This window comes from Pelodiscus sinensis, chromosome 11, assembly GCF_049634645.1.
Source record: "Pelodiscus sinensis isolate JC-2024 chromosome 11, ASM4963464v1, whole genome shotgun sequence".
NCBI lineage: Eukaryota > Metazoa > Chordata > Testudines > Trionychidae > Pelodiscus > Pelodiscus sinensis.
Genome location: NC_134721.1, coordinates 32,371,974 through 32,385,210, shown reverse-complemented (window position 1 = coordinate 32,385,210; position 13,237 = coordinate 32,371,974). Strand labels below are relative to the sequence as shown.

General features: G+C 60.4%; 1 protein-coding gene across 2 annotated transcripts; it reads right to left on the bottom strand.

The window, feature by feature from the left end:
* Positions 1-4,238: 4,238 nt before the first annotated feature.
* RIN1 (Ras and Rab interactor 1) lies at positions 4,239-12,064 on the bottom strand. 2 transcript variants are annotated; one of them, XM_075938975.1, is made up of 10 exons: positions 11,708-12,064; positions 11,368-11,569; positions 10,637-10,751; positions 10,398-10,470; positions 9,202-9,293; positions 7,986-8,780; positions 7,359-7,606; positions 6,476-6,692; positions 5,574-5,725; positions 4,239-5,223 (listed from the first exon to the last, which is right to left on the bottom strand). In XM_075938975.1, exons 1-10 carry the CDS (start codon positions 11,731-11,733, stop codon positions 4,924-4,926), a joined length of 2,220 nt encoding a protein of 739 aa, XP_075795090.1. In that variant the 5' UTR covers positions 11,734-12,064; the 3' UTR covers positions 4,239-4,923. The 2 variants fall into 2 exon arrangements, with proteins under 2 accessions (XP_075795090.1, XP_075795091.1); XM_075938976.1 differs by having other exon boundaries at positions 4,240-5,223; positions 6,476-6,607; positions 7,301-7,606.
* Between the last annotated feature and the right edge of the window lie 1,173 nt (positions 12,065-13,237).

Genomic DNA, 13,237 nt, shown 5'->3' with positions numbered 1-13,237 from the left:
CCCCCACCCTGGCTCTGGGCTCCCCACTCACAGCCAGACCCACTGCCTCCCCCCACCCTGGCTCTGGGCTCCCCACTCACAGCCAGACCCACTGCCTCCCCCCACCTCAGCCCTGGGCTCCCCCCTCACAACCAGACCCACTGCCTCCCCCCACCCTGGCCCTGGGCTCCCCACTCACAGCCAGACCCACTGCCTCCCCCTACCCCGGCCCTGGGCTCCCCACTCACAGCCAGACCCACTGCCTCCCCCCACCTCATCCCTGGGCTCCCCACTCACAGCCAGACCCACTGCCTCCCCCCACCCCAGCCCTGGGCTCCCCACTCACAGCCAGACCCACTGCCTCCCCCCACCCCAGCCCTGGGCTCCCCACTCACAGCCAGACCCACTGCCTCCCCCCACCCTGGCCCTGGGCTCCCCACTCACAGCCAGACCCACTGCCTCCCCCCACCCTGGCTCTGGGCTCCCCACTCACAGCCAGACCCACTGCCTCCCCCCACCTCAGCCCTGGGCTCCCCCCTCACAGCCAGACCCACTGCCTCCCCCCACCCTGGCCCTGGGCTCCCCACTCACAGCCAGACCCACTGCCTCCCCCCACCCTGGCTCTGGGCTCCCCACTCACAGCCAGACCCACTGCCTCCCCCCACCCTGGCTCTGGGCTCCCCACTCACAGCCAGACCCACTGCCTCCCCCCACCTCAGCCCTGGGCTCCCCCCTCACAGCCAGACCCACTGCCTCCCCCCACCTCAGCCCTGGGCTCCCCCCTCACAGCCAGACCCACTGCCTCCCCCCACCCTGGCCCTGGGCTCCCCCCTCACAGCCAGACCCACTGCCTCCCCCCACCTCAGCCCTGGGCTCCCCCCTCACAGCCAGACCCACTGCCTCCCCCTACCCCGGCCCTCGGCTCCCCACTCACAGCCAGACCCACTGCCTCCCCCCACCCCGGCCCTGGGCGCCCAGTTCAGCTGTCAGAGCCCCTCAGTCGCAGCTCTGGGCTCTCCCCACCAAGCTCGGATTTACCAATCCAGCCTGAGAAGGATGCGGGTGGAGTGACGTTGCCCCCTGCAGGTGCGATCGCAGCACTGCACCAGGACGCACATTGTTCATTTAACCCGCATTTCAATGAATGGCCTTTGGGAGCTAGTTCTGACCAGCTGCTCAGGAGGGCAGGGCCACAGGGGAATGAGACACAGGCCCTTTCCTGCTTGGGGACCCCAGCTCCAATCCAGCTGCTCCAGGGCAGGGGGCTGGATGGGTCATGGGCATAGACCGTGACCTGACCACGAGCATAAGAACAGCCGTACTGGGTCAGACCAACGGTCCATCTAGCCCAGTGTCCTGTCTGCCGACAGTGGCCAATACCAGAGGTCCCAGAGGGAGTGAATAGAACAGAGAATCATCATGTGATCCCTCTGCTGTCATCCATTTCCAGCCTCTGACAAACAGAGGCTAGACTGGCCAGCAGCCCAGCTCAGTCCCAGCTTGCACTGGGTCCTGGACCTACCCCTGCTGCGGCTCTGCATTTAAAGTGTATTAGGAGCCGGGTGGGCAGGCAACATGGCTCAGTTCTGGCTCATGCTGGGTCTGGGAGTTCAGACCCTTCCCCCCGGGACAGGGGCTGCCCCAGGGACTGTAGAATAGTCAACTAACGGATAAGAATTCAAGAGGTAAAATTGACTAGTCAGTTAACCAATATTTAACATCCCTACGCTCCTCTCTCCTCAGCTGGGCTGGGCTGGGCAGGGCGGTACTACCTACCTCTCTGCAGCAGCTAACTGAACAGGGCTGCCCGGCCCAAGGCCTCCTGGGCCTTAAAGAGACAGGTCCTTGAGTGGCACTGGGGCAGATGGATGGCTTGAATGACACAATTTTGAGTACAAACTTGGGGTGTAGCCTAAGCCAGTCCTTGTTTGGGGGAAAAACTGTACCTGCAGGGTTAGCTGGAAGAGCCCTTCCTGCTCCCCACTTCCTGCTGATGTTAGCCGGGCAGGACAGCCAGTTTTCCTGGGTAAGCGATGAAAAGAACATGTCCAAAGAGAGGTCTGGTTGGAATGGCTGGTCTGGAGAACATGCCCACACTGTGCACTGCTCCGAGTCCCAGCCGAGCAACTCTTTGGCAGCCAACTTGCTCTGATCTACACAATGGTCCAGGTGAGCTTCTCAACCCTCCAAAGGTGCCTTCAGCAATATAATTTCTGTTGGAAGGGCTGGGACGAAGGGGCCTCCTACCCAAACTGCAGCTGAGTGGAACCTTTGGGGCGAGGGCTCCCATCCACTCTGGGCTGGCTGCCTGGGCTGCGTGCAGTCCCCAGCTGAGCTTGCATGCAGTGCAGATGCAGTGTGGCAAAGCGCAAGAGGCCATATGGCCCAGGAGGCAGAGGCAGGACGTTCCTGTCATTTGCGAAGAGGACAGTGGTGCTGGAACTACCGTTAGGGTTGGCGTACTGAGCTGTGCCCGCCATCTGTTCCCACCCCTCACAGCTGGGGTCACAGCTAGAGTTCCTCACTCTCCCAGACCAGGTGCCATTGCTGCAAATGGCATCCAGTACATCCGGTCCAGGAGAGATGTCACCCTAGTCATAGCTGGAGATGGCTGTCAAGTCCCAAGGCAAGGCCAGAAGCAAAGCCCCAAGCAGGCACAGGACTCTGAGCAGCAGTGGAGCCTCCAGAATTCGTAGCCTGGACCTTCAGGAGATGGCGGGACCAGCAGTACCCAAACTTGGCAGAGCCAGTAGCAGGTTGGCAATGGGGTCGGCCCTGGGGTGCAAAATCTGGGGGTGCAGCCCCTCATGCACTGATACTACCCATCCCTATGAAAGAAGACAGACATCTCAGTTGTGAGCTAAGTCCACGCCAGCAGCCCTACAATCCATCTGTCATGGCTGGGCAGGGTGGAGGCCTTCAGCCAGCCTCGTGGCAGTCAGCCCTCTGCGTGCTGAGGCCTGCAGTAGCTCATGAGAGACTCCACAGCCTGCCAATGGACGTGTTCAGATACAGCCCAGAGGGAAAGGATTTGACTCCAAATATTTTCTTATCCCAAGAAGGGGGAGGGAGCTGGCTTAGCCCTCAGAAAGCCCAGCACCTGAGGTGTCCCTTGGATGGGCCCCAGGGATCCCAGAAGGCCACTGTGGGGCACTGTGTGGATGAGAAGGGTCCCAGAGAAGCAGGAGAGTCTCTGTCCTGGGAATGCTGGGGGGCCAAGAGATCCTCTGACCCACGTCTGGGGCTGGGCTCTAGGATGACTCAGGGCCATTCCGCTAGGAGTCAGCAGATGAATCACGACTTGTCTGTCTCCAAAGGGGGGGGGGGCAGTGCTCAGCCCATGATGCCCCACCCCCACAGCCTACGCCAGCACCCTGCAGTCAGCAGGGCCCATCCCTTCAGCCCTGGCCGCTTCCCCATCCCTACTTTCCTCCTCACCCTCCCGGAGCCTCCAAAGCACTGGTGTTCTGCTGGACTCTGTGGCAGTGCCCACTCAGCATAGGCAGCAGCTGCTGCCTGGAAGGTGCTAAACAGCAGGAGGGGGCACCAGTGTCACCCCTCCTGCCTCACCAGACAGGCCTGATTTCCCTCCAGCCAGGCCCGTTCCTGAGGCTGTGGCCTTTGCCCAACAGGCAGAGCTGGGCACGGTGCCTTGGGAAAAACCAGTGAAACCCACCAGGGTGCCTGCTTCACACCTGGTGTTGGCTTATCACCCCCGCCAGTGCTCCTGGCATCCCTCTTTCACCCTGCCCAAAGCTGTCTGGGTGCCACTCCCTCATTCAGGGGTTCCCTGCCCCATTCTCCTCCCATGTCAAGGGATCTGTCTTCCCTTCCCTCCAGTCCCCCACTAGGAGCTCTGCTTGTCCCCCCTTCCCGTCACATTAGGGCCTCTCTTTCCTGTGCACATGCCAGGGGCTTCCCCCTCCATCCCCCCGGTCTCATTTCTTCTCTGTCCAGAAGCTCAGTCACACTGGATGTCAGCGTCCCAAACTCTACCTGCCCACTAAGCAGAGCTGTGCTGGAGGGTGTTAATCATTGCCAGCAGCAAAGGGCTTAAAGCTAATCAGATGCCAGTGGCCTCCCATTTTTCCCCTTTTGGTTTCTCCAATTTTCACCTAAAACTATCCATGCAGCCTACAGTGTTCCTGAAAATCCTGGAATTGATCACACCCAGCATTCAAAAGTTAGCTTGTTACAGTTGGAGACAGGCAAACAGACCGCACTTTGTTCAGCCAATAAAGTAAACCCTACAATAATATCAACAGAGGAGACTTGCGTTCTGGAGCATTGTATTTATCGAAACATCTATTTAGAGCTTCAGAAAAAAATAAAAAGCCAGACTTAAGTTAAAAACAAAGAATGCTGCTCTTTGATTTTTTTCCCAAATAGCAAATAAAGCAGGCCCTACAATAATATCTATGAAAGAGCATTTTGTTATGGAACTTTTTCTTCTAATATATGAACAAACCATAAACTGAGACTTCAAATTAATTGGGCCGTGTCACTTTTGGGAGAACAAGAAATAAAAATGAACCTCTCCCAAATATATAACAAAGTAGGTCCTACAAAAATAACATCAGCAGAAGAGGTTTTTGTGCCAGCAAATCCTCCTGGTGTATATACATTGATCCTCTGTGTCACTAGGGAAAGTCTCTCTTTTGGCATTTAACTCTTAAGTCAGGAGTGGTTGTTACAAGCAGAGAAACTTCCTGCCTTTCCCCCCTCCCCGGAGAGGGGATAAAGGCTCTCTCAGCATCATCCACCGCAGAGAGTAGAACAGGGAGGGGCTACTTAGGACAGATGCTCCCAAATGCTGCTGTGGGGCTTATTCGCCCTGTTTTACAAAGGGGGAAACTGAGGCACAATTAGGGGAAATGGTCTTAAAGCCAGTCGCAACAGAGCTGGGACTAGAACCCAGCAGTCCTCACTCCCTACCCCCCTGCTCTAACCTATTAGACCCTGATCCTCTCCTTGAGATGGGACAGAACCCGGTATCCTGGATCCGAGGGGTTCTTCCAGGTCAACAGCTCCTTTGCGGAGCAGCCTGCGTGGGGGTCCTGGCCCAGGCCCCATCTCCCCAGGATGGTGGTGCTGAGCCGGGCGCTCCTGTCCCTCGGAGTACAGAGGGAGACTGCTGTCTGAGGGGTGCTCTCCTAGCCGCTCTGCCATCTCCTGGTGTCCCAGGGCAGGCATGATGGAGTGGTGCCCACTGCAGGGGGCCTGGATCTTCTCAGGCCGTGGATCCTGGAAGACAGAGCAAGTCAGGAACTGAGTGGACATGGTGGGGGCAGTGGCTAAGTGGGTACTGAGGGAGATGGAGGAGCAAAGATGGGATGACATGGTGGATAGGGACTGAGCTGCACCAGGTGTGATGCAGGGGAACTGTGCAAGCAACGAGAGGGGGAAGGAAGGATGGAGGGATGAAGCAGGCAGTGGGGTAGGGACAAGGACCGGGTGGGTAGCAGGGAAGGGAGGGGACAAGTACTGGATGGGTAGCAGGGCGGGTGGAAGCAGGGACCAGGTGGTCAGCAAAGAAGGGAAGGTAGCAGGGAGTCCCCTGCAGTGACTCCACTCCCAAGTGCCTCCCCACATACCCAGCACGGGTCTCCAGGGAGCTGTCCTGTGGGGTGCTGGTGCCGCCAGCTCAGGACTCTCTGGACATCAGGGCGCAGCTGCCTCGACTTCTCTTCATGGAAACTCCCCAGCAGGGCCAAGCTGGCCTGGAGAGTGGTCAGGTAATAGCCACCTGGGGGAGGATGGATCAGAGCTTGTCAGGCCAGAAGGGCCCCGGGGATCCCCTAGGCTGCCCTCCTCTCTGCGCAGGGCTGCTCTGAACTGAGTCCCGGAGGAAGTCGTGTGGAGCTCAGAAAAACATCCCAGCCCAGTTTAGCCGCTGCCAGCGATGGTGAAGCCAGTCCCTGGTGAATTCCCCTCATTGTTGGTCTGAATTTGGCCAGCTCCAGCTTCCAGCCCTCAAGTCCTGCTAGAGCTCTGGCTGCCCGACTGAGGAGCCGCCAGCTCTCCCATTTGTCCCCCCATGCCGGTACTGAGACTGGGATCACTCTTCGCCTGTTCTGTGCTAAGCACATGGAGCTCTGTGTCTCTCTGTCAGGCACTTTCTCTGAGCCTTTGGTTGTTTTCAGGGCTCTTCTCTGAGGCCCGTAATCTCTCAGCCTCCCTCTTGCATTGTGGGCACCAGGACTGGGGGCAGGATTCCAGCAGTGCCACATACAGAGGTACTAGAACCTCCCTTTTCCCAGTCAAGATTCCCCTGTCTACACACCCCAGATCACATTAGCTCTTTTGGCCACAGTGACACACTGGGAGGTCACACCCAGCTGGTTATGTGCCTTCCCCCCATTTGGGGAAGTAAACAGACCCTGAAATTGTCCCCTCTAGGGGGCGCCATCTCTGACCTGGCCCTAGGGTGAGGGGAGTGGCTGGTTCAGGGGGGGCAGGGAAAAGGGGCAGTGGAGGATCTAGAGATCTCCCTTACCTTCCCCCAGGAGCTGGCTGGGCTCCATCAGCTCCATCATGTATTCAGCCTCCATGAGCAGCTGGGGAAGGTCGCACTGAGCCAGGATGAAGCTCAGAACTGGCAGGAACTCGTCTGCCCCATAGCTCCCATCTGAGGGAAGTGGGACATGTGAGTGGGGGGTAGGTGCTGGCAGGGACGCAGCAGGAACATCGGGGGGATCAGGGAGGGATCCTGGCTGTAGGGGAAGCAGAAGGCATTGGAGCACAGGCTGGGGAGGGAGGCTCCTGGCAGTGGAGTGGGTGGACAGCATGGGGAGCACAGGCAGACACGGGATAGGGCAGGCCTCAGGAGGTTATAGGAAATAAGCAGGTTGAGGGTGAGGGACCAAATTGGGTGATATAGGGCAGTGACATAGTCAGAAGGGCCTACTTAGGTGGGTGGGTGGGCAAGCATGGGGGGCAGGGAGCGGGACAGAAGGGATGTGGGGGTAAGCCCTGTTTCTGCTTCCCAGCATGCAGTGGGGCCAGCTTGAGGGGTGGGCCTGGATGCAAAGTAGGTGGGCCATGACCCACTCAGCCCATTCTGTGGCTACGCCTCTGATCTGGGGGTGGTGCAAGGACTGGGGCTGGGGACAGCCCTATGGCTGCAGAGATGCTTTCTTAGGCCTGGGGCCTGGGTAAGGAAGAGCAGAGGAGCTGGGAGTACCGGGGGGCCTCTCAGGGGAGGATGGGCAGGAAGGCTGTCTGGGGGTGCTCCCATGGCTCTGCAGACACCTTGGCAGACCTGCAGTGGCAGCATCATATGGCGAGGGAGGGGAGGGGGAAGGGATGAAGGGATCCATACCCGGGGCTGCCCCCATGGCTCGGTAGACGCCTTTGCAGGCCTGCAGCAGCAGTGTCACCTGGGTGCAGGGCGAATAGGCGCGCAGCAGCCGCAGCAGTTTGTGTCGGGCCCGCTGGGTGTCAGGGGGGCCAGGCAACGTCGCCCGTGCTGGGAAGGCGCCAGGGCCCCGCTCCCTCACCAGCCGCAGGTTCTCCCGGAGCTGGCCCAGAGACCCGTCTGCCACGTGTAGGCCACGCAGCCGTGATGCCAGCACTGGCTTTAGGGGTTTCAGCACACAACGATGTAGGGCTCGCTCCAGCACAGCATCTGCAGGATAGGAGTGGGCTTCTTGGGCTAGCGCCTAGCCCCACTGCTCCAACCCATAGGCCCTACTACCTTCCTAGGACCCAGGTGTCCGGGTCCCTCCCCGACCCGCAGCTCTGACCCACTAGACCCCATTCCCCTTCCTGAACTGGGAACAGAACCTAGGCACACTAGACCCCACCCATTTCCTAGAGCTGGGAATAGAACCAGGTGTCTGGCCACTCCCCAGCCCAACCCTCTGGACCCCACCCTTTTCTTAGAGCCCAGCATCCTGGCTCCCAGCCACTGCTGAACTAACCCACTAGGCCTCACCCCCCACCCCCTCCCTGAGTTGGCTCCCTCCCCCAAGGAGTCCTGGCTCCCTCTCCTCAGCCCCACTCACCCAGTCTGTGGTCAGGCAGTAGCGTGGGGCTGGGCAGCTCCAGGGCTGGGCTCTGCAGCATCTGGGTCTTGGTGCGAGTGAGGAAGGCTCGGACGGGGCTCAGGAGCTCATGGCTGGATCGCTCCCCTTTGCCACCCCTCACTAGGGTCAGGAAATCCTGGATGCTGGCTCCCAGCCTGGTGCTCCGGTCCCGCGCCAGCCCCTCCACGGCCCGTGCCAGCTGCTTCTCAGGGGCCAGCACGGCCAAGACAGCGTCACTCATGGAGCGCAGGGGGGCACGGGGACGGCGCTGGGCAGGAGGCGAGGGGGCCCGCGGACCCCCACCTCCCTCGCTCTCTGAGCCACTGGGGGACCCGCTGTCCAGTTCCTGCAGGGATGGGAGGCTGTGCCTGGCTGGCTCAGCAGTAAGGGGCTCCCCAGCCCGCTGGGGCACCCGATATCCCGATGTGCAGAGTGGTGAGCACTGGCCCGGTTCCCGGCGTGGAGTGGGGGGCGTCCCTGCCTGGTTAGCAGGGATGGGAGGCGGTGGCTTGGGGGGCGGTGAGAGGGGGCTGGAGGTCTCAGTGGACACTCGCACTTTAATGCTGCGCTTGAAGTCATCCCGCCGTGAGCCACCGTCCTTGCCCTGGAACAGGGGGTTCAGGAAGCCCAGTGCCCCGTTGCCCAGGCCACAGTCCAGCTCCCTTGGGCTCCGCGTGGGGATCGTGCCCAGCTGGCCGGCGGCAGCGTCCTCACTGAATTGGGGCTCAGGCAATTCCGGGGAGTCCTTGGCATTGAGAGAAGAGCTCCAGAACTCTGTGGGGCAGTAAAGGAGGGGTCAGCACCGAGGAGAGCACATGGGGCCTTCCCCCTCCAGAGCGCACTGGCTCTGATCCATCCCAAGGTGGGGGCCCTGGCTGGCTGGGGGGGGGGGAGGGTAGGGCTTTCCCCTCTAGGGGGCGCTGGCTCCAATCTAGCCCAGGCTAGAGGGAGAGAAGGGGAACTAGAGGGAGGGAGGGATTTCCCAGCTATATGGGGAGTGCAGGGTGATGGGGAAAGTGGAATGGCTGTGGGGATGGAGGTGATGAAGTGGAAATGAGGCATGGACAGAGGGTGGGGAGGGAGGGACCAGGGGGCCTGAAGGGAGAAGGATCAGGGAGAGGAGTGCAGGGGCAGCAAGATGTGGGGCAGGGGATGGGGGAAGAGAGATGTGTGTGTGGGGGGGGGATCAACTCACCAAGCCCCAGGTGGGAAATGGACTCCAGTTCCTTGTGTGACACCGCCTGCTGGATGGGCTGGGGCAGGCGCAGGGCCACAGGGAGAACCTCCCTAGGGGGACAGTGTATCAGACTCCAGTAGCAACTCCAGGGCTCCCTCCTCTCCCAGCGGCATCCTCCCAATCCCCTTCTACCCATCCCCCCTTCCCTGAGGACTCTTCCCCAATCCCCTTCTGCCTCAGAGCTGCCCCAACTCCCTCTGCTCCATAACCCTCCCCCAGTCCCACTGCCCCAGACACTACACCAGGGATTGCCAACCTTTTTAAGCACAAGATCACTTTTTGAATCTAAGTGAGTCTGGGATCTACCTCAAACCCAAATACCCCCGCCCTGCCCCTTCTCCGAGGCCCTGCCCCACTTCTTTCCTGAGGTCCCACCCTCCTTACTCTGTCAAGATGGGGTACAGGGGAGCAGGACAGATTGACATCAGCGCCCTCTGCCTCTGTCTCCTCCACTCTGCACAACAAGCAGGAGGTTCCCAGGGGGCAGCTTTGAGGCTCTGGGCAGGAGCAGCAAGGCAGTGTGGGGAGGAACAGTTGAAGTACCGGCACGTGACAGCCTCCCCGCCAAACCAGTCAGGATCACCTGGCAGAGGCACCAAGATCTACCGGTAGATCCTGATCTACTGGTTGGTGAGCACTGCACTACAGGATCTTAGTCCCCTGGGAGCAGGGGAAGGCTGGAGCTCAGATCTTAGAGGCTACGTCTACACTGGCCCCTTTTCCGGAAGGGGCATGTAAATTTCACTAGTCGTCGTAGGGAAATCCGCGGGGGATTTAAATATCCCCCGCAGCATTTAAATAAAAATGTCCGCCGCTTTTTTCCGGCTTTTAAAAAAGCCGGAAAAGAGCATCTAGACTGGCCCCGATCCTCCGGAAAAAGTGCCCTTTTCCGGAGGCTCTTATTCTTACTTTGAAGTAGGAATAAGACCCTCCGGAAAAGGGCACTTTTTCCGGAGGATCGGGGCCAGTCTAGACGCTCTTTTCCGGCTTTTTTAAAAGCCGGAAAAAAGCGGCGGACATTTTTATTTAAATGCCGCGGGGGATATTTAAATCCCCCGCGGATTTCCCTACGACGACTCATGAAATTTACATGCCCCTTCCGGAAGAGGGGCCAGTGTAGATGTAGCCAGAGTGTTCCCCTTGATCCCACTCACCGTCTCTGGCAGTAGGAGGCTACCAGATGCAGCAGGTCTGGGAAGCTCCGGGATGAGCCCTCCAGGGAGACTCCTGCAAAGACATGGACCCTCAGAGCCTGCAGTGCTGAGAGGCGCTCTCCCCGGAAGTCAGTACTTGCTTACTGGCCCAGTGCTGTGCCAGGGGCACCATGCTGCAGGGAGTGGGGGGCTCCATAGGGCACCAGGCACACAGCTAACCCTAAGGCGCACATCCCTACCGGCTGGTCCTTCCTGCAGGCTGTAGCTGGCGACAAAGGCCGGTGCCAGGTCATCTAGGAGGCGCAAGCAGAGGGCCCGGCGTTGGCGTGTGTTTGATCGGCGCACCAGGAACGTCTGGGGTGAGAAGGGAGCACCTCACAGCAGGGGCTATGCAGGAGTTGTGGACTCCATATCCACCGGGGCCCTGTTCAGCCCCAGTGATCTACCTAATGTGGGATCTCCCGTCAGCCTCATGGGCTCATCCAGTGTGGGAGCCCCCCACATCATACCCATAGACTCACCCAGTGTGCCCCCTCCAAATCAGACCCATAGACTCACCCAGTGTGCCCCCCCAAATCAGACCTATGGGCTCAGCCAGTGTGCCCCCCTCCAAATCAGACCCATAGACTCACCCAGTGTGCCCCCTCCAAATCAGACCCATAGACTCACCCAGTGTGCCCCCTCCAAATCAGACCCATAGACTCACCCAGTGTGCCCCCTCCAAATCAGACCCATAGACTCACCCAGTGTGCCCCCCTCCAAATCAGACCCATAGACTCACCCAGTGTGCCCCCTCCAAATCAGACCCATAGACTCACCCAGTGTGCCCCCCTCCAAATCAGACCTATGGGCTCAGCCAGTGTGCCCCCTCCAAATCAGACCCCTGGACTCCCCAGCGTGCCGCCCATCAGACCCATGAACCCACTGCCCTCAGCATTCAGCCCAGCAGGGCAGAGCCCCCTCCCCTCACCCCGGGCGGCTCCCGCTGCAGGATGTGCAGGGCAGTGGCGGAGTTGAGGCTCAGCTGCAGCCAGACGGGCTGGGTGAGGAGCAGACGATCCCGGAGGCTGACGCTGGTCGGAGCCCCCCGTGCGGGCCTGGGCTGGGGGCAGACGTGCGGCGCCGGGACATCGTACACGGGGTCACGCGCCAGGCGGAGCGGGGAGGCAGGGCTGTGAGGAGCGCAGGGAGCCCAGAGTTAGGAACCCAGGAGTCGCGGCTCCCCACCCCCGCCCCCGCCCTCCCAGAGCTGGGGCAGAACCCAGGCGTCCTGGCTCCCGCCCCTCCCGGCCCAGGCCCCTCGGCCATACCCGTGCGGCTGGTCCGGGGGCTCCATCTGGCCGGGTGACCAGGCTGCGGAGGTGCGAGGCTCCCTCTGCCAGGGAGAGGAGGCGCAGCGGGCCGCCCCCTTCCCCTGGTACCAGCTCTCCGGGCCCGGGGCAGCCCAGCCCAGCCTGCGCCAGCCCCGAAACGCCCCGGGAGGGAGGCGGCAGGAGGAGCAGGAAGGGCAAGACTCAGACCCACGTGGCTCCTGCTGGGAACTTGCTTCTCCACGCGACACGGAGCCCTGGCGGGGCGCTGAGATGCAGCCGCCTCTGGGGTGGGGCGCGGCGCGGTCTATAGCGGGAGGCAGGGGCGAGGGAGCCCTGCACACAGAGCTGCGTCCCGGTATCGGCTCCACAGCCAGTGCCCCGGCTCCGTGGGAGCCAAACCTGGCCCGGAGCAGTGGAATGCGCGTCGGCTGTGACTCACCGTCACACCCAGCCATGGCACAGGCCCGGACCGGGCGGAGCCAGCCCCAGGCAGGGATAGACGCCCCCCCCCCCCCCGCAGTCACGTTCCCAAGGCAAAGCTCTCTAGGCTGGCACAGCCCGTGCGGGGGCGCAGATCTAATCAGCCAGCCAGCCCCAGGGCAAGCGGGGCAGGCACAACTCACCAGCCTACCAGCTCACTCCTTTTGTACAGGGGGAAACTGAGGCCCGGAAAAGCATACTGCCCAAGCCAGAGCTGACACAGAGCCCAGGAGTGCTGGTTCTCAGCCCATCTGCTCGAACCCACTGGATTCCAACCCCCCAGCTAAACACAGAAAGCAGAAGTCCTGACTCCTAATCCACCCCCAACTCTAACCACTAGACACCACTCTGCTCCCAGGCGTCCTAGCTCCCAGCACTTTGCTTTAAGCACTAGACTCTACTCTTCCAGCTGGGAGAGAAAGGTCAATGCGAGGGCTGTAGGCTGTATGGACAGTCGGTAGCAGCCAGGACAGTAGAAGGAGGAGCCAGGGGACAAAGAAAGTTAGCCACAGGTGGAAAATCCATCAGAACCAAGCCAGATTCTCCCCTCCTCCCCCCATCCTGACTGCTGGGCTGTGCTCCCATCTTACCAGGAGTGAAGTTTTGATATGAATGGAGCTGGCATCTCAGATCATCCCGGGCAGAGCCCCCAGTGTCCTCTTCCATTCTCCCAGTTCCCATCCAAATGGCCCCCATTGCAGGCCCTGGCAGGGCCCCCTTCTCATAACCTCTTTGCTACCTTCAGCATCATTATTAATCTATTATTCCCTTCACTCCCATGTCAGACTCACATGTGCTGGGCTTTGAGCATGTCCAGGCCACAAGCCAAACCCTGGCAGCTGCCTGGCCACCCTGGACATCAGGGGCCCTGGGCATCATTCCCCAGGTCTTACTTTGTCTTGGGTTTTGTATCTGTCCCCATCCTCCACCCTGGAGCCCTGCAGATGCCTTTTCCCCTCTCCAGGGAGACCACAATGGCTCCCAATACAGGAAGGGAAACCGAGGCACAAACCAGGGAGAGGGCTCTGTCACTGTTAGACAGCCAGC